The following is a 25718-nucleotide window of genomic DNA, read 5'->3' as shown; positions in this document are numbered from 1 at the left end:
TTTTAAAATAAATGAAGATTATCTACTTCTTTAAAGCATAATTCGTAATAGTATTTTATTTAAAAATTTATTCGCCATTATTAATTAATCTCTGTCTTTTAAAAGCTTGACGGTTTAGGAAGTTTTTAAAAAGCCTATTTTGCGTATTAAAAAAATTACAATAGAATATATATTTTTTTTTCGTATACCATTAAAACTTTTTCAACAATTTTACACTTTTATAGGATAATAAATGTAATGCGTGGTAACCCTACACTCTCGGAGTGGCGAGTCACTTTTGCAAACTTGTAATGTTGGAAATGAGAAAGCCTCCCTCCGCGGCGGAATGATTTACCTAATAAAAATTATGCTGACTCATTTTAAACTTTACCAAACTCCTCAACATTTATTGTGTACGGTACTCATATAATTTGTATTTCCTAAAGGAATTATGTTGTTTTTTAATGAACAATTTGGGCACGTATACCTACTTAATATTTATTGTAGTATGCAAAATCTAGAATTACTTATCAATCTATAATTATACCAATTGAATTTAATGCACCTAGTTCTTCGTAGAAGTCAGATAAAGATTGATTCACTTAATTTGGACTATATCGTACTTATCATTGGGTTCTTGACTGAGAAAACACAAAACAATGCTAATCCAGAACAAAATTTTGATCTTTCATAATTCCGATTTTAATCGATAGCAAACAGGAAGTAATACTGTCGTATCGATATCTCTGATAACATATTTATGTGCAGTGTGTTCCACACATGCGATAGGCGAGCCAGGCAAGGCAGGCGAGCGAGGCGGGGAGGCAAACAAGCAAATCTTCAAACGAGGTAGTCGCGCACAACGTCAAAGGCACGAGCGATTCCTTGCAAATTGCATTTTCGCGTCCCGCGGGCGCGGCCTTATCGAGTTTGCTCTCAAAGAGCCGCCATTTTTAAAACTTCCATCGAGTCAGGTAGAGGATCGGTTCACGGTACTGCCAATTGTGGTTCCGCTTTGTTCTTTACCCCCTTTATAGGGTTGACGAAGTTAGGGAGTTTCGGCGCACGAATAATTTGTGTTCCCGGCCGCGCGATGCGATTATGTGAGTTTCCACAGAATCCGATCCGACAGTTTCCAGAATCGAATTCGGCCGAACCGCTTGAGCGGATCGAGTTGGCAGCGAGAACTTGGTTTGTTTGAATCGTAATGCCGGCGACGATCGCGGTGAATTAAACTCGCGCGAGTTTGCGAATCGGCATGCAAATTGTTTGTACGGCGGCCGCCTCCGCCGCGTCCACCGCCGCTAATGCTGTTTAACATAAAGCTCCATCCGCGTCCGCATATAAATAAGAAACAAATAAAGCTCTTAATCCGCACAACACACAGAGCGGGCCGCGCGAAATGAGCTCATTTCTATTCGGCGCGCAAACGAATTCATAACTCGCCGAAACTCATAAAATCATCCGCGAAACACACTTTTATTAAACGAAAACAGAGCTAACACGGTCCGCGCATAAGTTAACATAACATTCCATTCCTTGTTAAAAGATAAATTAGAGCGGCGAGGCGGCGAGCGCCGACCGACGTGGAAATGTATTCGGCGAACCAATCCCGCGCTCCGAGCTCCCCGGAGCAAGCCCGTAATTGCTTAAGAGAAAAATCCAAATGAGAAATGAAAAGGGATTCCCTTTTCAGAGGAAAAATTATATAATTGAATATCTCTTTCCTAAGTATTATGAGGTATAAAATATGATAATTGAGTTTTTGCTTACGGTGAGCGGCGAGCGGAGAGCTGTTCGCCGCGCCGCCGCCGCCTCTACCACGCCTCTACCGCGCCTCGGTTTATTATTTCGGACGAGCTGGATCATCTCCGCGGGCTTTGATGGATACTGCGCTTATTTTCAATTATACTGTTGATTATATTTGTACAATGACGCAATTATGGACTTGTTCATTATTTTACCCTTTTACAATTACTTATCATTAGAAACATTTTATGTTATCCTGGTAGAGCATAGTATATGTATCAGCAATTAGTCCATATATAATATTTGCAAACGGGCGACAAAAGCATGCCAGCTTACCTTATCGATTGTTTAATATCCGTATAATTAGGTAGAGAAATTGGCTTAGGAACGGCCAAACATTGGATCAAATAATACTCGCACACTTCCCTCCTATTTCACTAACAACCAAATCTATAACATTTCCAACCTACCCTAAGAGCTAATCAACACGTTAGGTAAGAGAAAAACGTGAAATCAAATTCCCCGTTTATCGGCACGCGTCGACGTCGCGTCGTCGCGTCGGCGTCAGGCGTCAGGCGCTATCGTGTCGCAATCACGAGTGTTTGCGCCGTAAAGTCGTTAGCCGCGCGACAGTCGCCTCCGATCGTGACTCGATTTCTTATGCCGCCTTCCTTAGGGTGTGCGCACACCGTCAATAAGTTTTCACGAAACGGTTTCAGGCGGATGTATTGAACTAATTGGATAATGCCAGAGTGACTTGCTATGAACAATTCCATAACTAATAATTTATTTTGAGAATAGGTATGTGCCTTTATATACTCGATCTAATAATAATTAGTAGTTACATACCTAAAAAGATCCAGGAACGAATAACGTTTATCGTATAACTTCTCTCAAAAAGTATCAATAGTTTAATAACACTAAAGAGTCCATATATCATAAATAAATCACAGTATATTAAAACGTATATTGCAGACCAATAGAGATAGGTTTTATAAATAAACATCGAGTAGGAGCGTAGTGAGTGTGGGAGGCGGGGCCACTCACCCCCAATAACGGCTATTACACGAAACGAGTATAAATAACACGCGTCGGCGGAACGGAACAGGTACCCAGCACCGGCGAATATCTAAACACTTGCGCACTTGCAGCACACTTTGGGGGGTAATAATGGCCACTATTGGAATTTAACTTGTTAGATGTATGTTATATTAGGTAATAGGTTATAGTATTAAAGAAAACATCCTTTTATATACTATTTATACAGGTGTATGATGATAAATTGTTGCGAAGTTGAAACAATATTGTCATAAACTCCATCAACACTATTCAAAATTATACTTTTATCATAGACCAGCGCATCTAGATATACAATATTTTCAACAATTGTTATTTAAAGGTATAAATAAAAAGAAACATTTTCGTATGAAGAAAATTTATATTTTATAAATCAACAAAAACAAGAACTTAAACGAAAAGAATCAGCTCAAGTTAAAATTGCAAATCGAAAACACATCAACTAATTCATTTTCAAAGATTTATAGTGGGCGGTCCGGACCCCCGAGCTTTAACCAACTACGTCCCCGTAAGGAGCAATTTCACTTCATGAATAATGTAACAGAGTCCGCCCAGTAAACGCGTTACGATTTTTCATAATAGCTCCTTTTGATGTTTCCATCGCGTCGGTTGCTAGCCCGGTTATTATTCACATTTTTATGTTATGCAGTTTAGTTTTATGCTGTTTCCTTAGGAACTATGTTACGTTTCTTCGTGTTAAATGTTTTTCAGTTGCGCGAATGTTTGCAGTTTCCATTTGAGGATTGGATTTGGTTTCCATGTGTTTTTTCGACTTAAATGAATTACTTGTACGTGATGTAAGTCGTATTCTTCAGGAGTCTTGGTTAATAGTTATTTAAAATAGATTGTTGAAGTGGAAGCGTCACACTGCAGAAATTTTTGTCTATAGTATGAATGGGCTGCCTTGAGACTTAACAATATTTAACGAAAAACACATGTGAAGTGACAACTGCCTCTTTTATTTCGCATGCGAAAGATTTCTGGACCTGCAAAAATGTACCTTACGATTCTTCTGACATTATGAGTGTTCTTGACAGGTGGAGACTTAAAAGGTCCTGAAAATATTGATTAATAACTGTCTCGTCATTTGATTCCAAACATCTGATCATGGAAGGGTCAAGATACAGAGTTGACTAGAGTAATTATTGAATTATTCATTAATATACTAAATGTTACTTGCGGCTTCGCATGCGTGAAAAGTCTTTCCCATTACAAATGTCCCTAAAACACTATAGGACGCCATCTATTTAAAAAAAAAAAAACAGATTAAAACTTCTATTATTTTCCACGAGAGCAAAAGAGAGGGATAAAAATAGTCTATGCGTTAATCTAGGACATGATCTACTCGTATGCCAAATTTAATCCAAATCCACTCATCTGTCTACGTTTTTACTTCTAACAAACATCCAAACGCTTTCATAAACTCTGGCATTTATAATATCATTCATTAGACGTCATACTTCAAATAAAGTTTAAAATCGTAGAACAAAAACAAGATCGATATCATCCCGTCAAAAAGTTTATTCGCCGCTCCTAATATTAAAGTTATTAAACATAATAAGAATTATTCAAATGACCCGTATGTAAGCGAGCCGATGATGTGCGAGCGACTGATGCACGTTAATTCGTACAACCCTTTCAGGCGCGCTCTAATTAATACAATTTAAGCGCGTAATTAGAGAACACACGTGTGACGTTGTGCTAGTGATGTGCTGGTATCGATGATTTTATATATTTTTTAAATTGATATCTCAAAGTTCACCGCACTCATTCTGCTTTATAATAGCTAGACGGCTTTTTACTATACATAGAATTATAATATCGGCCCAATATACTGACCTATTGTTGGACTCGAGCACTGTCTACTACTCAGAGGATCGCTTGAGAGGACATTAATTTTACTCTATGGTACGTAATGTATTTTCTATAAAAATAAAACCCGATTTGGATATATTCCAATTAAGAAAATGTATCCAAAATGGCGCTGGGTTTATTAACTCTCACCTCGGCGACAGATAATGAGCTAAACAAGTAAATTTAGATTTTTTTTTCTGTATGAACGATTGCCAGTGTCAATCCCTTAAAGTGAATTCATATAACGTACTATTTAAATACATATTGTTCTAACTTACGTGATGAAGATTACTTTAAAATTAATTATTGTCGTACAGCATGTCGTTTTGTATATTGTATATGAAACAATTCAAATCATTTGTAATAGTTGACAAAATTAAATGTAACATAAGTGAAGTTTCATTTCATAAATATTAGTAACTTTTACAACATGTTGGTAAACTTATAATCAAATAGATAAACTTCAGTAACATTATATAAATTAAATCAATCGGTTTCTCACTTCTTGTATATTACGTTTGGGATGTTTATATAGCAAAATATAGCATCGAAGTATAAGAAATATTTAAGTATGAAGTCTCCTTTAACAATACTGGCAAAATATTTATACATATATCGAGGTTACATAAGATTTCTAATTGCCTAGACGTCTCGTATAAATGAGTCAGTCTAGAAAATTACCATGCCTATCACGCGCATGGAATCTCATAGTCATTTTATGAAGGGTATATTTATCGATAAACACATCGTAGAGCGTCAATCGACAGTCCCCACCCCTACTCCACTTGGCTACGCGACGCTCGTCGCATGTCGTTTTTTTTCACGTCCCGTCTCCGCGTCGCATTAATTTATGCCTTTTTTACGCAATAAAGTTTAATTGGACTTTATTTATCACTTTTAATTTTTCTAATTTGATAACGGTCGGTGTGTTTTTATTAGTATTTATGAGGCGGGGTGACGGGCAACGCCGCGGGGCGAGGTACTGTCTCAATTCACGCTCGTTATGGGAACAAATGAGCTTCGATTGTTATGGGAATCATTCCGTTTGAACACAATACAGATAAATTACTCCTCAATTGAATTCACTCTGATTTTCCAATTATCAACATTAAAGAACGTTTTTGATTTACAATGTTGTAATACTGTTTGTTTTACAAACCGATGTAATAAAAAAATATCAAAAAATCTCCTGATGCCCTGAGGCACACGTTATTCTCACATAAGCTGGAATTAACCTATCCAGTCAATATAGAACGGCAAAATTATAACTACAAATAAGAGACGCAACACACCACGCCTGTACCCGAAAAGGCAGGCGTAGGAAAACCTGAAAAAGTAAAGTCCTACTCAGTTTTCATTTCGAAGATTAAATACGACTACACCAACTAATAAGGACAAGGAGGCAATGCTTTTGCGCTCCGTTTCCACCGAATGCACGCCCATGCACGGGGAGACATGTGTCGTGGCCCTAGGCACCAGTGGCGAAGAGTGAAATTTTGCAAAAGGGAACCCGGCTCAACATATAGGTACTTACTAATATGCATAAATACGGTTTCAAATCGTTCTAATGATATTTAGATATTATATAAATTATAAAAGGGAAGCCGACAAGAATCGGGTTATTCCCCTTCGCCACTGCTAGGCACACAGTTAAGTGTGTATACCTCATGGTTGCCAACTCACATTGAGGCTTATAAGGGTTCACGAACATTTTTTGGCCTTCTTCCATCCTCTCATACTAAGAGGTTTCCCGTGTATACCTCATGGTTACCAACTCACATAAGGTCTTGGGAACACTTTCTGGGTTTCTCTCCTCCTCCCTAAGAAGGTTCCTTCTTTTTCCCCCACACTTCCTTCTCAACTATTCTCTCCCAACGCCCCTTCAGCTCCCTGCGATCGCCAAGCTAGGGGATCCCAGTATACCATTCACAGGATTCCCTCGGTGATGACTGCGGGGTCCGATATACAAAACAGACTCGGGACCTTAACAAAACTTAATATCACATTTGTTCATATTAGTTGATCATTGACACAGCGAAGTTGATCGTATTGCGGTGGCGGAGAGTTTCAATATGTCAAACTTAACTTTAACAGATTGTCTGTTAATGATGTTTATTGTGTTGAACTTCCTTATGCTTTAAAATAGAAAACATTAGACCACCCATTCGATTTGTTTGGGACAGTTGGTAAATAATACGCAATGATTTATCGTTAGTTATAATTGGAAATGGACTCTAAGGACATTTCAAGCAAGCTCATTCAAGTTTGAGAGCTATTTGGTAAACGACTTAATGTTTTTTTACACTTGTGCAACACAATTGTATTAGCTTTTATATTTAAATCATAGGTATTAATGTGAACATATGTTGGTGACCAAATAAAAAAGAACAGCCTAAATCCAATAGCTTTAACTTTGTACCTACGTATTTCCATAGTCGCACATAGATACTATCAGAAACTTCAAAAACCTTTTGTGAAAATCAGACCTGAAACACAGCCGGAACATCACACGATACAAAAGAAACACAATAAAATCATAACATGACAAATACGGTTAACTTTCCACAATTTTTCCAACCCTCAAACATCGATTTTACAATCGATATTCCATGCCGGGTCTTAAGTCCCTCTACAATAAGACCGAAGAACAAACATCTTACCGAAGGGTTCGTCGGGTTTTTAAACCAACATAAGCAGTTTAAAGTCCGCCGGGAGTCGCGGTACATTAGCCGCGTTGGATTTGAGCAAATGTTATTATTTCCTATGGATTACCCGACGGATTCGGATGCAAAGCTGGCAACACTCGCCAGATTTGATTACGTACATCGATTTTTTGTTAACCTTGAAAATAGTTTTGTCAATTATTACCTTTAAAATTATCTTAATTAGGGTAATCAGAAAATTGAATCCAAGACGAAAAAGAAAAATAATTATTTATCTACTATTCAAGTATTTAGTTTTAAGGACATTAAATCGTATCAATCGGCTGTGATATCATTGTCCCTCAGAAGTCGAGTTGGTGTAACGGTCTTGCTTTCTATCATATTATGGTATGTTATATCACTGTAGCAGTGTAGATTATTATTCTAAAAATCTTTATTTTTCCTTCGCTTTCTTCAGAGGTCCAAATGCACTTACGATTTTTTAATATAGAGAATTTCATTGGTGACCTACATGAATGTTTATTGACCAGTTATTAAATATAAAGAAGATATTTCGTTCACTAAAAATATATTAAGCCTTATTTAGGGCTGATTTTCCAATTGTAAGATAAAAGTTATACATTAAATAAATTATAACCTAAACATAAAACTGAGACATTTGAACACCTTTATTTACTCAACTGCCTTATTAATATGTTCGTGTTGCCTTTTATAGTGTGAATATTCTTTACCTATTGATTGAAAAAACAGTCCATAATAGCGAATAATTCACCCAATAACTTGGCAAATAAATATGACTATGAATGATGGGTAATATTTTTTTACGAGAACGGCAGGGACACACTGCACTTGATGGTAAGTGGAATGGAATCCAATAGTCGAATAATGAGAGATGATTACACGTCGACAGTCGACACAATTATGCCGGCCTGTTGGGACTGGATATGCACAGGCTGAAGCCGGAACCCACACTTACGTGGACCTCTGTGGCGAGTTTTAACACCTTGTACGGTGGTCACTATCCGGACAAATATAAAATATGTCCTACCATCAGCAAATACATACGAATGAGTTCTTTACACACTCGAATTCGTCTGATCTCTTAAAGTATCTAACTCAGAGTATATGATTAATCGTGAATGACTTCAATACATCAATATATTCTAAAAATAACTGACTACAATCCTCCCGCGCTTTTTTCTCAACCCAACCCTCGCATTAACTTTGTCTTATCGACTTTTGATATGGCCCCGAGGCTTAAGGGTTGTGCGGTTAATAACAACTGGTACTACCCTCCCTGTCGGCCCCCATTAACCCATTATAAAGGGATCATTTTTATTCCTATTGACACATGGTTAGATAAAGTAAACACGGTTTAATTATTTTTGAGCTTTCGACAAATGTTTGAGCGTTTAAACTTTCGTTGTTGGATAGTGTATTTTATAGGTAAATATTACATTTTTATACAATGTTTGATGCTTTGAATTCTGACAGCTGTGTAATATAGTTTTGAGCTAGAACTTGATACAAATCATAGGTTAAAGCTCTCCATCGCAGACCAGCACTTCTTAAACATATAAGTATATACTACTTACCTAATCATTGCTTTCGTCGTCTCTATGGCGCAATTTTAATCTTCAAGAAGTTTGGATACATTCTAATATAAAATTCAATATCGCATCGGACCAGTGGCGGTGTATTTAACCTTTTTATATAATAAACACCAGGATCATACCGGTTATTCATACGCAGGCCAATGCGAGTTGACTTGTTTTTATGACAGCAGATTTTAGGCATGATTCATCCAATCCTCCAGTCCAAACGCATCCAATTCCAAACGCACCAACTTGACTACATTATTCACTAACCCATAAAACCCAGTGCACCACGCGACTACGGTTTTCTTCGCGTCCTCCATAATCCGGCTCATGCATAATGCGCGCATATAAATTTCAATTTTAAACCTGCCGTTTCGAGTTACTCCCATTTGTGGAATTAGGTGCGGCGCGGGGCGGGATTACTGGAGTATCAAGCGGTTACGCCGACTCCGACTAATCTGGTAATGTGTTTGCGACGTTCCCCCATAAATATCGTGCGTCTTTGGACTGCGTGACCTTACGTGGAATCTTTGGGCGAAGGAACTATGTAAAGCAAATTAAAACCGGTTGCAGACTAAGAAGTAGTTAGTTTCGCTTAGCTGACTTTTTAGAAGTTAGATTTTTATAGCATGCGCTCTGCATACGACTATGAGTGTATCTTAGGTACGTGAGCTAAGCAATTTCACTAAGCTTGGTTTTTGGTCAGACATAATGCATTCACTCGGACTTGACAATTTTTAACATAAGGATTATGTTTACGTGAATGTTGGACAGTGAAATAAAACTATTTACGGATTTTATCGCGGTTATTTATATATATATATATTTTTTTCTTAATATTTCGCAAAATTCTGCAGTCTTCATGCTCAAATTTGCAGGCTGCAAAGTCTTCGAAACGTCGGAATTTTCTACATTTCATAATAATTTTCTTCAAAAACAGCTCTAGATTCGTTTAGATTTAGTTCGTTCTTAGACATACTATCATTCTTATACTTTCATATACATACTACGCAGCCTTGTTTTTTCTTGTTTTTCAAGCTCGAATAAATGCATTTATAGGCACAGTTTTGGCTATACAGCTTAAATCCATAGAAAAATTTCTTTTACATTGCTAAATAATTTTGTGAAAAATTAAAAACAGCAACAAATAAACAGCGTCGGCGTCTTATAATTTCGTGAGCGGCGAGAGACGATTAGGGCTATTAAATATGCATTAACGAATTTTTCTCCTTAAAAGCTAAAAAAATGGCGTAAAGAGAAAATTGCCAATTAGGACCGCTCCCCCCCCCCCGCCGCCGCACCGCACTCCCCCGCCCCGCCCACCTTTATACACTGGAATTAAATTTGTATCATAAAGATGTACACAAATTGAGTGTTACGACGTTTTTGGAATTCTCTCGTTTTGCGCGTCGATGTGGAAAATCCGACGTGCAAGTAAATATATATCTTAGTGTACAGAAATATGGTATACAATTATTATTTTGTGCCTTAGATTGAACTATCGGTATTAACCAATCATGAAATCATGTAATATTTTGACGACTTATATTGTAAACTAGCGTTTGCCTGTAGATCCAGGCGCGCGAATAAGTTTTCCCGAGATACAAAGTAGCTTATAGCATTCAGTAGTATTGTAGCTTCCTATTAGTGAAAAAAAAACGGTTGAGTAGTTCCTGAGATTACTTCAGCTATATGTATATTAGTATACATTAATTTTAGAACATAAGCAAGTTAGGCACCCGATTGTCCCGATCATATACTATGATTTAAAATCTTGTGACATATCATAATCTATCTCGGTCCCCAAACATCTAAACCTGAAATGTTTTGTGGATAATAAAACAAAAATTTACTGGTGGAAAGTCTCATATGTGTGAGAATCCGCCTATTTAGGTACCACCGCAATGTATATTTCTGCTGTCAAGCAGCAGATTATTGTGTTCCGGTTTGTAGAACATTGCATCCAGTGTAACTACTGGACATAATAAGACTTAAGATTTCATGTCGCAGGATGGCGAGCGCAGTGGATTACTAAGCAATACTTTGTAATTCAAGGTGTTGGTGTTTCTACTGTTTATGGGCGATCGTATCGCTTACCATCAAGCGAACAGCAAGCTCGTCCCGTCATTCAAAGCAATAAAATAAAATCAAACCTGCGCTCTCTAGGTTCAATGAGCAAGCTAAGAAGTAGTTAATTTGTTCGTTGATAGGCGAAATCAATATATTTTAACGTCATATCTACACGTCATATTAATACACATATTTTTCTTTGCTATTGAAAAAAAAACTACCTATATACAGTCGAAACACCGCCAAGAATATTAAATCACAATGGTACAGCACTAAATATTTTGAAACTGTTTAGACGTCATCACGTCAATATTAACTTGTCTATTTGTTTACTTATTCGTATAAATGAAATCGATTGTAGAGATATTTATTTCGTATCGATTTGCATTCGGTCGTGCATCACAAACGTACCTGTGATCTTTATTCAATTGTGCGCCGCCTTTGATATTCGGCCTCATGAAATGTATGACACGTAGTTATGAATAAATCATCAAAATATAGTTGCCTCACTAACTAAATATACATTTGACGGCACTCCTCGTCACGATATACGGAGTGATCAGTGACATACCTTTCAACATGCCGGCTATTCGAATGTTTTTGACACGGCATTAACAAAAATATACGTAGTTTGATTAACCTAATAATCAATAAAAAAGGTATTGAAAGTTAATAAATATCCACAAATGTTTGTTTTTATAATTCAGGTTATTATTCAGACAGAAAAAAGTGTTTTTATTGGTTTGAACAGATTACAATAAGATAAGCATATGAAAGTGATCCTGATATAACTATACTTACCTCTCCAGGGACATAAGTACAATCTTATAATAAAATAATATCTAAATCTGGAATGTAAATCACACGGCCTAATTTACAGACTGGGTTTGGTGGGTATGATTTACCTCAAAAATAAAATAATATTAAGAAGATATATCAATAGCTTTTATCGGATTAACGTAATTAAATATTATAATGATTAATGTTTCTAATGGACATCTCATATGAATCGACTTCACTCTCTTATATTGAGGTCATAAAACAATTACATACTTTTTGATAGGGTACGTTGGTGGTCAAAGCATTAGTTTCGAGCCTTAAAAAATGCGACTTACATTTATTTTTACATAATCAACACACAAGAAATGATAATTCTTATAATAATCACTTCATATTACTGAGCTATAATGTACAAATCGAAACCCCAATCAATTGCCATACTGTGCATGCTCATACACGGGCGGGTGGCGCGCACAAATGAAAATTAATTATGCAACGTGATAAATTGACACTAATTACGTGATACAGGGGCGGCGACGTTTACCGCGTTACTGTTTATGTACTGACGCGGGGCTTTAACGTCGTTAACGCTTTGAATGTATAAGTGATACTCGTCCGACTGCGCAACACCTATGTGCGAAGTTGTATGGTTATTGTGTTCGGTGTTTTGTTCTTTATTTGAATTTATTGTGATTTTTCGGAAATGTAATTAGAATAGTTTATTGTGTTTTGTTTTTACTGTATTTTTAATTTATTCTTAAATAAGTAATGTTTTTATGCTGAGTGTTGACGTACAGAAGTTTGTTATGTAATATTCTATTTTTGTACGTTTTCTCCTTTATAAAAATCAGTATACATATTTATTACCTTAACCCAAGACTATTTGTTGCAAAAGATGCCACGACTTTTCATTTTAATAGGCCATATCTTGCCAAATATACCACATCTTTGTATTTAAACATGACCCAAAACTACATAAGATAATTAAAGATAATTTAAATTGCATCAAACCTAAAATAAGAATATTTAATAACATACAAACAATATAACGTTGCGAGATGACGTGCGAGCTACTAGTATCTCTAATGACGCGCTCAATTATTCATGCAATTAACTGATTATAGCGACACTAGCGCCGGTCGGACGACACCCCGCCTCGCCCCACCGCAACCCACCCCCCACATCCGACTAGAGCAAGTGCTTTTGGCGAATTTGAGTGTCGGAATTGTAATTATGTGTTGAACTACAAAGTTTGCGTAAATAGTGCGAGATATGAATGTTAGCAAGTGAATATGTGCTTTAAGTGGGGAAAAGTAGAGAGTTTAAATAATGAAATAAGTTGACAGAAACGTATAATGGTAACCATTGGCGAATATTATTTACTGTCCAATGGTACCGCTTTGTGGAACCCAAATAAGAAATATTATATTTCACGAAGAAGTATGTTGATATATTATCAATTAATATTTTTTCATTAGCTCATTTAAACTTAGATTTTAATACCTAAAGACGTAAAACGCGATGTTATTCATAATTTCCTCTGAAATTTGAAAGTTTTTTTAAATAGGTACCATAAAAATAACGTACCTCATCAATCATTTACATCAAAATTCTTATGAAATATTTTGTCCATATAATTGAATAAAAGCATCGGTAATGTCACTTTGCGGAATAGCGTATTCCTTTTGAAACTTATTTTAGTTGTCACTGATTCCTTTGATTCCTTCAAACTAAACTTACGACAAACAAACACCGCTATAACACAAGCTCCAACAATCCAGCACTCAATTTAAACGGCGTCTTAATCAAAGCATTAAAGATGTTACGCGTCACATTAATTCTCTTTGTTGTTCTCTTGTATTAGTTGAATATTCATATTAGAGTTTGAAGGACCATTTTCCGAACGTCCCATCCCCTCCACCTCCCCCAGGACTCGCAAATCAATTAATAAGGCCATGGTTCGTTAGCCGAGGGACATACTTGCCGGCTTGACATCTGCGCCCGTAATGGAATTTTCGCTTGCAAGGAGAATCATTGATGGCTAACATATCAGGGTTATGTATACAGATAGGTGCTTCATTGGTAATGAGAGATTAGCGCTTTAATTAATTATCTATCATTGGATATTAACGGGTGATTTGTGTTAATTGAATTTAGTATTAATGTGTCTGTATGTAATTTTGTAAACATTATATTGTAATAAATCTTGATCAGTATTGGAAAGCCTACATTGTTTGTAAAATTGTTCACGAACATATAATAAAAATAAGATTTGATATTTGCTTATGCGCACTACATTCAAGGTTCCAAAGCCTTTTATTTCCTAGAAAAAATACTTTTAATAAGTCTGCGACATATCGTTGTATGGCTTACTGGAATTACATAAAAGGTAAACCTCAATTGTTTTCCTCAAACGTGAATGATGTACTCACAATACAGTTATGGGCGGTGATGATTTCTTCATATTAAAAATGGCTTTAACATTTGGCTATAAAAGTATTTATTAAAAAAAACTTTTTTACATTTCGCGAATACAATGTTGTATGCATACTTAATGCAAGGTTCTCTCCACCTTTGGATGGTGCAGAGATAAACGGAGGTAGTTGATTCTCACTCTTCTCGTTTCCTATCAACCAAATGACCAGCCGCATTAATCCCTTTCTATTCAACCTACAGTATCTCTTAAAAAAATGTTTCGCAAAAATCTAGCAAACCAAAAGCAGCGTTGTTAGTTACGAAATAAAGTGTGTCAGTAAAAGCATTCGAGCGTCACCTGCGGCGGGCGACAGGCGGGTGACACTACTGCGCATCAATTATTACCGCCTGTAATGAACGCAAATCCTTTGATTCCATTGAACGAGTGCCACCGGGAATAACAGACGCAAAGCTCAAACGATGGGAGGTTTTAAAGATTATTAAGTATTTATACAATTTTGTTTAGATAAGTTTTTAAAAAGTATGATAAAAACCAAAATATAATTAGCAATATATGATTTTACTTGACTGTTTAACGTGTTATACTATGTTCTACAAAATACAAATACGTGTCGCCGCCTCCTAATACTCAAACAAACATAAACCAGTAGGTTCTTTTTTTTCAAGCATAACCACAAAAACAAAAGTATTTCATCTCACTTAGTTATTAATATTTCTAGGCTTCATATCTGATTTTTACACTAAGTAGTACAGATGTCTTGGGACACAGTGTATGTATTTTATTTATGCCTTTTGTAGCTGCGTGGGAGCACGCCATACTTCAGAATCTAAAGTGACAACTTGACAGATAGTAGTATTATTATTATATAAAAAATCCTGGATAATATTTATTCACTATTTCAGTCATGTCACTTATTCTTATTCTACCTTTCTGTATCATATTCAATAGTTTAATAATGTAAAATAATATAAATATGTATACCCGCTGTCGCCTGTGCCCGGCGCCGGGTTCCGTCGCGGTACATCAAGTATGCACTGAGGGAATGCGAGAGAGGCGCGACACCTCGGCCCGCCGTTCATTTCATTGTCTCCTACTCCACTCACTGTGACTCTAACGCTCGCAATGTTTCACTATTTTACCTACACTGTTTGCTGAATGTTTGAATTTCGTCCACAACTTGAATTGATTAAATTTATCAGCTGGTATTTTGTGTCTGAACGATATGATAGGGTCGAAAGAGATAAAAAAAATTCTCTAAATTTTAAATGACTAATCATTTTGATACAGTGCATGCGGTGCTTCATAATTCTTTTTGGGAAGACATTGCCGTTTATGGGCAATCATTAAGTTAACATAAACAGAACTTGTATATTAAAATTTATAGAAAGTAACTCGCAGTTCCACTCAAACAAAGATCTTTCCACAAAAAAAAAAAAAAAAATTTATACAAACTGAAGATAATGTAGTTTTCTAATATTCATAAAATTTCAAAGTTATGGGCAATCGTTCTATTTACGTAATTTACAAGAAAATCTATCTTAAATTATAAATTTAATCAGTTAATAACGTGCATATAGTAGATGTTCATAATAATAATTCAAGAATATTACAAAGAGGGTATGTTTTTGAGTAACAGAACGCAATCCCCCCGGGACTTGTAATAAAGACATCAACGCGTTCGATGGGGTAAAAATACGTTAGCGTGCAATTATTGGTCTCATTTCATTATTTCACCCTACTGATATTCTTATTTTAATATATAATTTTAGTAAAAATACATATTAAACCACTTTTTCTCTAAATAATTATATATTTATATATGTCACACGCCAATAAAAACAACTAAATACAATATTACGAAAAGCAATCTTACCCCATATATTAGTATATATTTCAAAACTGAAGATATCAAATGAGAATAAACAAATCACATTTAAACATAATGAAGACGCGAGACGCAGGCAAGTAGCCGACGGCTCGCAACGCTTGGCCGCTCACAAACGAGATTTACTATCAGATAGAGGATCAAAGCAAAGTATTCGCATCGATATGCACCCGTCGTCGCTGCAGCCGATTTAAATAATACATCAGAAAAATCAAATGAAAAGTTCGTACATTAAATGTCACCTCGTGTATACATTACCTTAACTGAATATGTATTGCGACAGTTTGGTCTAGACTCCTAGGTTTACAAGTAGGAATGTTGCCAAATGGCATTCTAGATACATTCGTTTATGTCGAGAATTTATTTATAAATCGGATTCGGAGTACATGAGGTTTGATGTAAAAGGATATGTAGATGTTTTTGTAGTTATAGCGAGTGACGATTAAAATATTGGTTACAATTTTATGAGCAGTGTTTCTATCGATAATTTAAAAAAAAATAGCGATATTGTTATATTATTTTCTTTATTATTTTTTAATTTGAATCTGTACTTTTTTTGTCACCCAAGATATTCTCCTTTAAAAATTAGGATATAAGGAAGCTTTGTTTTCTATCATTTTAACATAGTTCGATTTGTTTCAGCTCTGGTGTGTTTCGCTCGTCGCCCAGCGGCGCGGTGAGCGACACTCCGCCCGCACCGCCGCCGCCTCTGTTTTTGCCGCCACATCTTTCACATCTCTCACAGCATCTCAATCACTTGTCTCAACCTTTCTTTCCTTTAAAAGGTAAATAACATTGTTGTCGTAAGTGAAAAATTAAACAAATTTTCCACCTCAATTAGAATTACTTTGACCTTAAATGTTTTTTTTAAAATTAATCACAATTTATTTATTTATAATTTTACCAGTTCTTTAAAATTTTATGACCATGGGTTTCCTCTGCTCATTATGATTTTAACGTTTTCTTTTAACATCATTTTTGTCCTCAGGATGGGGAGCTCCTTGCCCCTGCTGCCCAAAAGAAGAAGCTCGTTCATCCAGCGTGGCCGAGCTCCGACGCAAGGCCCACGAACATTCAGCAGCTCTCCTGCACTCTTTAGCCAGTTTCCAATCACGCGCCCTGCTGCCTTTACCCCTTCACTTACCGCCTTTGCCCCTGGCGCTGTTACCCCACGATAGTACCCAGGCTCCCGCGCCCGCACCCCCTGATCCTCCTAAACATCTAGAGTAATTCTATGTTATGCTCAATTTTTTTCTAGGTTGTTTCTACCCCATTTGTTTACTTGATCAAATTATAGATATATTGCTCCATTTATTTTACAAAACATTCTTGCAATGTAAGTGTGTGACATGCAGTATCATAGAGGTACTTTAATAATTTAATATTTTGAGTTTTTATTAAATAAAATCTATTTGGATGATGGAGAACGGATTTTCACACCAAATATTCTTATTTATTAATTATGTCATAATATTATACATAAATACCTATGTATTAAATAATCACAAAGTGATTTTTTTTTTATTGTTTTAATTAAAAACAAGGTCATGTTTTCTTCTTCTGTCTCGTCCCAAGTCGGTTGTCAAACCATGTGTAGTAATTAAGTGGATTCATACGTGCCATAATAACAATACGTGCCAATGCTATGTGCCATAAGTTTGTTTTTTAGTTTTATTGTATCCAGATTTAATATTATATTTGGTTCTGCTATACATGTGGTGAAATATACGGAGAATCAAGTTTTTAAAATAATCCCAGTTTGGATTTTCTTTTCAGACATTTCACTACATGTATAGCCAATATTTCTAATAAAATTAGTGATTATATTTTTATGTTGTAAATAAACATCACCGTCACAGTATTCGACCAAAAACTGTTGTGAATATTCTTTTTAAATTCTTATAGTAGTAATGGACATATTGTAAATATATAATCCACAGTATTGATAGTTCGGTGTTCGTATGTTGTATGTAGTATACACAAATGTATATAAAACACAATATATTTGATTTTACTAAAAATCTATAGTTGATAAGTATAAATAAGTTATTTGATTATACGACGCGAGGTGCACTTTTAACTTCTTGCAAGAACAGTCACAGATAATATAAGTTAGCTTTGATCAAACTAAAAGGTATTAATTTCTTCATAAAAAGCTTGAAATATTTTTAATACATATTTCTGTACACGATCATGGCCGATTTATTTCTGAAAATAACATAAATAATTGTAGAAATTCCATGTCTACAACTTAATCATAATGAGTTTAAATACAACTATGTATCTGAAATGAATATTGTCAACTTAAAAAAAAATCTCTAATAAAATTTACCTATCATATAAGAAAAATTAAGTACCTATACTTAAAAATATTTTCGTTCAACACAATTCAACTATTTTAGTAATATATACCATCAAATAAATAAATATATGTAAAAATTGGCTCAGTTATTCTTTTCTTTAATTAAATCGTTTCTAAAACTTTGCTAATTTATTACATCCCTATTTTAAGAAACTTGCCTCATTTTATCTGCACTATATTTTATTAGAACAATGTATAATTGTTCTCGACATATAACGGCTGAAGATAAAATTCGAGGCGTGAAAATTACTCTGTATAACTTAAAATATACCTAATAATACACTTGTAAATGTTTGTCATCACGAAATGAATACAATTTTAGTTAATAAAAATATGTAAGCTTGACTAAAACTATTGACAAAACTGTTTAGATCATCATCGCACTGAAGTGATGAAGAATTAAATAATTATGAGATTATTAATAATTGAAAATAGTTGCAGTATACAACGTCAAAAATATAAAATATTGTTATTACTCTACCAATGGAGAATACGAGCGCATTGGAATACCAAACAATACTTTGTAATTCAAGGTGTTGGATGGTTGCAATTATTTATGGGTAGTCGTATAACTTACCATCAGGCGAACGGCAAGCTCGTTTCGTCATTCAAAGCAGTAAAAAAAGTAAATAAATTCAGTGGCTCTTAAAAAACAATCATATCTTCCTATTCCTAATTTTGCATATAACACTATCAAATGGGGTATCATACTGTTAAATTTAACGTTTTACCCCAATACGGAAATGAATTACCCCAAAAGAAAACTGCAAAATGTCTCGGTTTTTTCAAATAATTTTAGTCAAGCTGGAAGGACATTAGTGAGGTCGCGCCATGTTTGTAAATAATTGCGTAAGAGAGGTAGAAACCACTGCATTATGCACAAAGTGTGGAATTGCTGGCGCGGCCGCTCTGTACCATATAGCTAAGTTAGCATTAACTATGTAACTCGACTAGTTGTTTTAATTATTATGAAATATATTACGTACCGATATAATGTATTTTTATTGAATTATACCCTTTCCTAGCTAAAAACATGATTTACATTTACAATTTTTTGTATGCACATATAGTTAGTTCATATTGACATAAAATATCCAATGTGCGTAGTACTTCCAAGGTACCGTACATATCTGAAAGTTCCAGAGATATAATTAGCTGTGGGGTAAAGTCCTTTATAATAATGTAATTCATAATGATATAAATAAAACTTTATAAACAGATAATATTTTTATGAGTTACTCTACATTTCTATTTAAATTACGAAATTATTTTTTTAATCGCACTTCACCACTGTTAACGGTAACAAGTTGACAATTTTCTTCGAAATATCTATCCTGTTTACAATCAGGGAAGGCTTGTTCTTAGATTGGATATAGATAAGTAAATTCTGGCGCAATAATACAGCGTCGAAACTCTTGCAAAATTTTAGCTGGTCCGAATAGCGATACTCTACATGCACTTAGCACACTAAGAAAGCATAGAGCATAAGAAAGCATCCCCTTCTCTAATCCCAGTTGAATTTTCATGCAAAAAAATATTTTTATACAAAATAATAAAAATTGACATTAGTTTATACTACCCACTAGCTGCTTAATAAAAATCATCATAGGTGGTTAGTAAAATTTATTGTAAACGAATACCGACTTAGCAATCCCGAGTATACCTAAGGGCATAGCCAAGATATAGCTTTTTACAATTGTTAGCGCGAAGGGACCAAAAAAAAATATGCGAATGGCATATCTAAGTGTCAGACTCATCGCAAAGAGACATCATACCCATTTTTTTTATCATTCAAATGTACAATATATTTACCTTAAACCTAATACTATATTGTTTCTATTAAATATAGTAACATTTAAATAACACACGACTTAATACTACAATATTTAAACATATAATATCAAGAATATAGATATACTCGTATTATGTATATATTTGTATACGCTTAACATTTATAAACTATGCAATTAGAACCATCTATTTCTCCTGCGGACCAAATCAGACTTAAAACAACTTAAGTTACTTTTACTGATGGTAGGTCTCTCATATGTGAGAGTCCGCCTAGATAGGTACCACCGCAATGTCTATTACAGCCGCCAAGTAGCAGTGTGTAGTCACTATTGTGTTCCGGTTTGAAAGACATTGTAGCCCGTGTAACTACAGGACATAATAAGACTTAACACTTTGAATTACTTACTTAAGTAATTCAAAGTGTTGGATGGTGTTTCTACTGTTTATGGGCGGTCGTATCGCTTACCATCAGGCCAACGGAAGGTTTGTCATTCAAAAAATAAAAATAAAAAAAAACGACTCTATCGATTTTACTCTAAGTACCTGATAATATATTATATGTATAATGTATATCCTATTATTTTCTATCAGCTTCGATTGTAGAAAGGCATCTTTGCTACGGTTCCTTTTCAGAGGCCTTATTACACACTGATAAGAGTAAATAAAATTATAAACCATTTTTAGTTATGGATTTTTTTATAATTCAGCGCATTGCGAGTTGATGTACTGAGTAGGTTATAAAAAATTAATTCACCAAATATTCAGTTATAAAAAATTGAGTGTAAAAATAACGTTACAGAATTTAAAACGTAGATGATAGCATATCGCGTTAATAATAGCAGCTACGTGGCCAGCTTTCACCTTTTATCATTATTTCTCCAATCAGAGTTATTCCTATTTGTTTTCCTTCTCATGATAGTGTAGTTTCGATAAAGCTTGTAACCCGAAGACTCGCATCGCGTTTAGTGTACATTATAAAAAGGCTACGCGAAGTATCACCGAAGAGGAAGGCAGAGGTAAAATAGTACATTCACATTTTGCAAGAAACATACTCTGTATAATGTATATTTGACATTTTCTGACCCGGGTTCAAGTCATTGGGGTCTAAGCTTACCACCGCCAGTGACTGACTTGACTAGATTCATTGGTAGTCATTCTGCTTTGTAGATTTTATCGAACTCCATTTTATATTTATCACCACTTTGATTCGTTGACACTATAGGGAACCCGTGACATAATATAGGTACTACAAATGTGCATTAATGCGGTCCACAAATTGTTATAATGAACGATAGATTTTATATAAATTACGAAAGGGAAGCCGCCAGGAATCGAGCTATACCCCAGGACCCTTCGCCACTGTAAGGTATATGTTGCTTACTTAGATGATAGGTTTCTGAACTACATAAGGGGCCGTCTGGGTGTACGTACCAACGCTCACTATATCTATGTCACCATACAGACTTAGTTCCGCACTTATTCCCAAATCCAAAAGGTAACCATTTTATAAAATAGCGAACCCACAAATCTCCAAACTTAGACACAACATAAATACTAAATACCAACCACTGCACCTCCCTTGCATTACCCTAATTATTCCTTCAAAACTAAGAAAAGATTTACTCGTAAACTGCGACAATTAATCACAATATCCGAATGGAACGAACGCGAACACTCGTAAATATCCGCGCGATGTATTTATGTGCTAAGTTTGTCTCGCAGACAAAACGTTTAATGGTGTATTAAATGGCGCAGTTGTTCTTTGTACAACTTGGTTTTCTTACGACTCTGTATATGAGTTTGTATTTATTTGCAATTTATATAGGGTTTTGATGGAAAGCAGTGGTGAAGGGCGACATATTCTGAAAGTTAACCCAACACATATAGGTACTAATATGCATAAATCGGTCTGTACATCGTTCTAATGATAATTAGATTTTACATAAATTATGAAACAGAAGCCGGCAGGAATGAGCTTATATGGACTCTTCGTCACTGCTAAAAATAGTGTAAATATGGTTATTGATACAAGATGGAACTCTATAAAGTTTAAAATGAAAATCTACCGTTCATAGCTGATACCACTCCTGCTTTAAGATCTTTAACAACCGATACGATAGCGCCGCGCTCTTCTGGACTGGATAAAACTCTGAAGCGTGTTGGACAGCAACAAAAGGGGAAGTTAACAAACGCAATCGGTATTGAAGAGCTATAGACGCGCGCAGCGCCCTTGAATCGGTCGTTAAAGATCTCACTAGCCGTGGCATCAGCTATGATCGGTAGTCGGAGGTCTTTGCGATTTATTTTGGATTCTATAGAGTTCCGTCTTGTATCGATAACCTTATTTATACTAGTCTTTTTACCAGTGGCGAAGAGACCATATAACCTCATTCCTATCGGCTTCCTTTTCATAATTTATGTAAAATATAATTTTCATTAGAATGATTTACAGACCGCTTTATGCCTATTAGTAGCTATACGTCGGTTTCCCATGCCATTCATTAAATACTCTCACCGCACTCAAGTATTCCCATTAGTAAATAGAATTGGTTTCAACGTACAAACACGAACGAGGCAATGCATTAGAGATTTATGCACCAAGTTCCGCGCAGGTGTTGAGCAGACTTGTTAGCGCTTTATTCGCTTATGCGTCTGTTTAGTCGAATAGTTGTTTTTGTTGTTGGTGTTTTTACTTAGGCTGAGACTGCATGAGATGTGGTAGTTTATTCAAACATATCGCAACCACGGGATAATCATTCATATAAACAGATTCCTACCGGCTTTCCTTTCGAAATTTATGTAAAATATTATAGTTTATTCTAACATGTTATGGCAACCAGTGGCGAATCGTCTATATAACTTGATTCCTACCGGCTTCTCTTTTGTAACTTATGTAAAATATAATTATTAGAATGATTTGCAGACAGCATTTATGCATTTTGGTACCTATATATTGTGTAGGGTTCCTTTATGAAAAATTCCATCATTCACCACTGATAGTAACTAAGGTTTTACGTTATATTAGTGGTTAATAAGGATAAATAAAAGCAACTATGCGATTAAATATTTATTTACAAATTAAAATAAACATTATGGTATACAGGCCAGTTGAACGATAAAAAATCATGGGCTTTATTTTCATATTTATAAGATTGTTATTTGCAAATACATATTTGTTCCAAATCATTAGAATCATAGTTCTTTGTAATATTTCTGAAACTTTTAAGTCTAAGGCAGAAGGCCGAGATTTGTAAATTAAATATGATAAAATTGTATTTTTCTTAGTCCAGTTTAAATTAATAAAGTATGTTTTCGAGTTTTCATATCTCTGGTTTTTTACCTTTGCCTTCCCAATAATAAAGAGTAAATGAAAATTAAAAAAAAACAAAAATCTCTCTGGTTTGATATACATCAAAGTAGGCTTTATAGATCTCACTTCTTAAGTGGATAATACTGTTTACAAAAATAAAAAGGTTTGATAAGTTAACATTTTCATAATATTCATAACAATATACTATAACATATCCTTCATGCGAACATTTTTTCTGACTGCATTATTGAATCCTTCCCTGTACTGGTAGAACACGCTGCTCGAGGATATCAGATCGGCCACAGCATCTGCATATAAAAAAAAAATCTTTTAGAACAAAACAATTGCTACAGTATTGGTATATAGAAAAAATATTTAGAATTTAAGAATTCTAAGATTGTATAAAGTGGATATTGGGAAAATTGTCATACAAAAATCTTGCGCTCATGCGATGGTTACTCAATCTATAGTGGAATAGCAAAATACCATAATTCATATCATAATTTCTCCGCAACGTGATTTGTGGCTTGGACGTCTACCTCTGCTAATATCGTACCAAAACTTATAGGTTCATATATAAGAAATTTTTTCACCAAAAATCTCCGTTTTACTTTTATCATTTTCTAGTTTAGTGCGAATATGGCGTGTGTGTAATGTGTATTTCTGACTGAAAGTGTGATGTTACCGATGTAAAGAATTATATTAGAGGAGTGGTAGTGGCATTTGGGCTTATTAAATTAAATAACTTTTATTTGATATTTATTTACTTCGAAAGTTGTACTTTTTATAAACTGTTATTTTCAAGAAGATAAGTGTGTGGTTTCATTTAGTAATGCAATGTCAAAATGACTATATTATAGTTGATTAGGTATCGAGTCATTTCTAATAATTACAAAGATTTTTATAAAAGAGCAAGATATCAGTGGCGAAAGGCCCTTATAGGCGAAGAACCCGATTCCTGTCGGCTTCCTTTTCATAATTATCATTAAAAAAATCGTAGACCACATTCAGTCATATTAGTATCTGTAGGTTGTATCAATTTACCTTTCGGGATAGAATACCCTTTACCACTGCAAGATATCCAGAAATTAACCCACAAACAAACTGACGAGCTCCACCACTCCATATTATTATAGTTTCTAAAACATAGGCCATTAAAACAGTACACAGTCGTTAGAAGATAATCAGCTAAGTAGAACCGCGCGGGCGCTCTGTTTGCGCCTGTTAATCTTACTGCGCCCAGTGTTCTGGAATACTATGTTACCGCGGCGACGACAGCTTAGTTGTTATGTTGCTTTCCAATGACGGTGTGTGGTTTGAGTCTTAATTGATATGTGTATAAAAATAATTGTAATGGCATGCGATATTTCAAAATACGTTTTATTTAAATAAGTGACCGATATATGCAAGGAAATGTAGGTGTAAACGTTAGGCCTAGAATTTAGAAAGCATAAACGATATATGTGAATCAATTATAAACAAAACAGGCAATTTTTAAAATGTATTTTTTTTTTATTTAAAACGATTCTAATGATAAACAAAAAAAATCGAACATCTAATAAATTAATAATTAAAAATAAATAACAACAATGAAACGGAAATAATTAACCAAATACTAACAGAATACACGAGGCTATAAACTACTTTACAACTAATTACACATCGGAAATCAATCGTAAAACAAATTTATCGTACAATATCATTAAAGATCAACAAATCAGATGGTTATTACAATAGAAACTTTATTAAACCGGAGCGGTTAGAGCAAACACGGTGGATTGGATCGAGCGGGGTGCGGAGGGGACGGGACGGAGCGGGGACTGAAGGGGGAGGGCGTACCCGCCGCTACCGAACAATTAGTTTATACAGGCGGGCCTTTATTATAACTTCCACTTGATATTGTGAATGTATACTCGCCACCGAATATAGTGGTTGTGATTTTTTAGACCATCTAGGACTTTCAAAATTGAACGTATAGTCGAGAAGCAAAATCACGATGAACTCAGCTCGATAATTTGCAAAATAAACTTGCGGTAATACCATTGTATGTGGGCAATCTTAGTGAAAGTAGGACGGTAGATCTTTCTAGATAATACTAGATAAAGAACAAGTAACCTTTGCGACCTCCTAAGCGAAGACTGACTGTATATAGTACAGAATAGA

The 25718-nt window shown here is 35.0% G+C and overlaps 2 protein-coding genes across 3 annotated transcripts in view; one reads left to right on the top strand and one right to left on the bottom strand.

Moving 5' to 3' along the window:
• The window catches only part of LOC115441938 (myb-related transcription factor, partner of profilin), a 71650-nt gene extending 52202 nt beyond the window's left edge, over positions 1-19448 (top strand). For both annotated transcript variants that reach the window (XM_037437333.1, XM_037437332.1), the window contains 2 exons: positions 16735-16877; positions 17081-19448. In XM_037437333.1, the coding sequence (XP_037293230.1) occupies positions 16735-16877; positions 17081-17322 (385 nt within the window). In that variant the 3' untranslated portion in view covers positions 17323-19448. The remainder of the gene's footprint in view (positions 1-16734; positions 16878-17080) is intronic.
• Positions 19449-23299: 3851 nt separating this feature from the next.
• LOC115441924 (chromosome transmission fidelity protein 18 homolog) overlaps positions 23300-25718 on the bottom strand; it is a 40830-nt gene continuing 38411 nt past the window's right edge. Inside the window, exon 16 of the mRNA XM_037437291.1 lies at positions 23300-23863. Within this exon, the coding sequence (XP_037293188.1) occupies positions 23760-23863 (104 nt within the window). The 3' untranslated portion in view covers positions 23300-23759. The remainder of the gene's footprint in view (positions 23864-25718) is intronic.

This window comes from Manduca sexta, chromosome 10 (assembly GCF_014839805.1).
Source record: "Manduca sexta isolate Smith_Timp_Sample1 chromosome 10, JHU_Msex_v1.0, whole genome shotgun sequence".
Taxonomy (NCBI): domain Eukaryota; kingdom Metazoa; phylum Arthropoda; class Insecta; order Lepidoptera; family Sphingidae; genus Manduca; species Manduca sexta.
The sequence above is the reverse complement of the archived record's forward strand: the minus strand, read 5'-3'. Positions and strand labels throughout refer to the sequence as shown.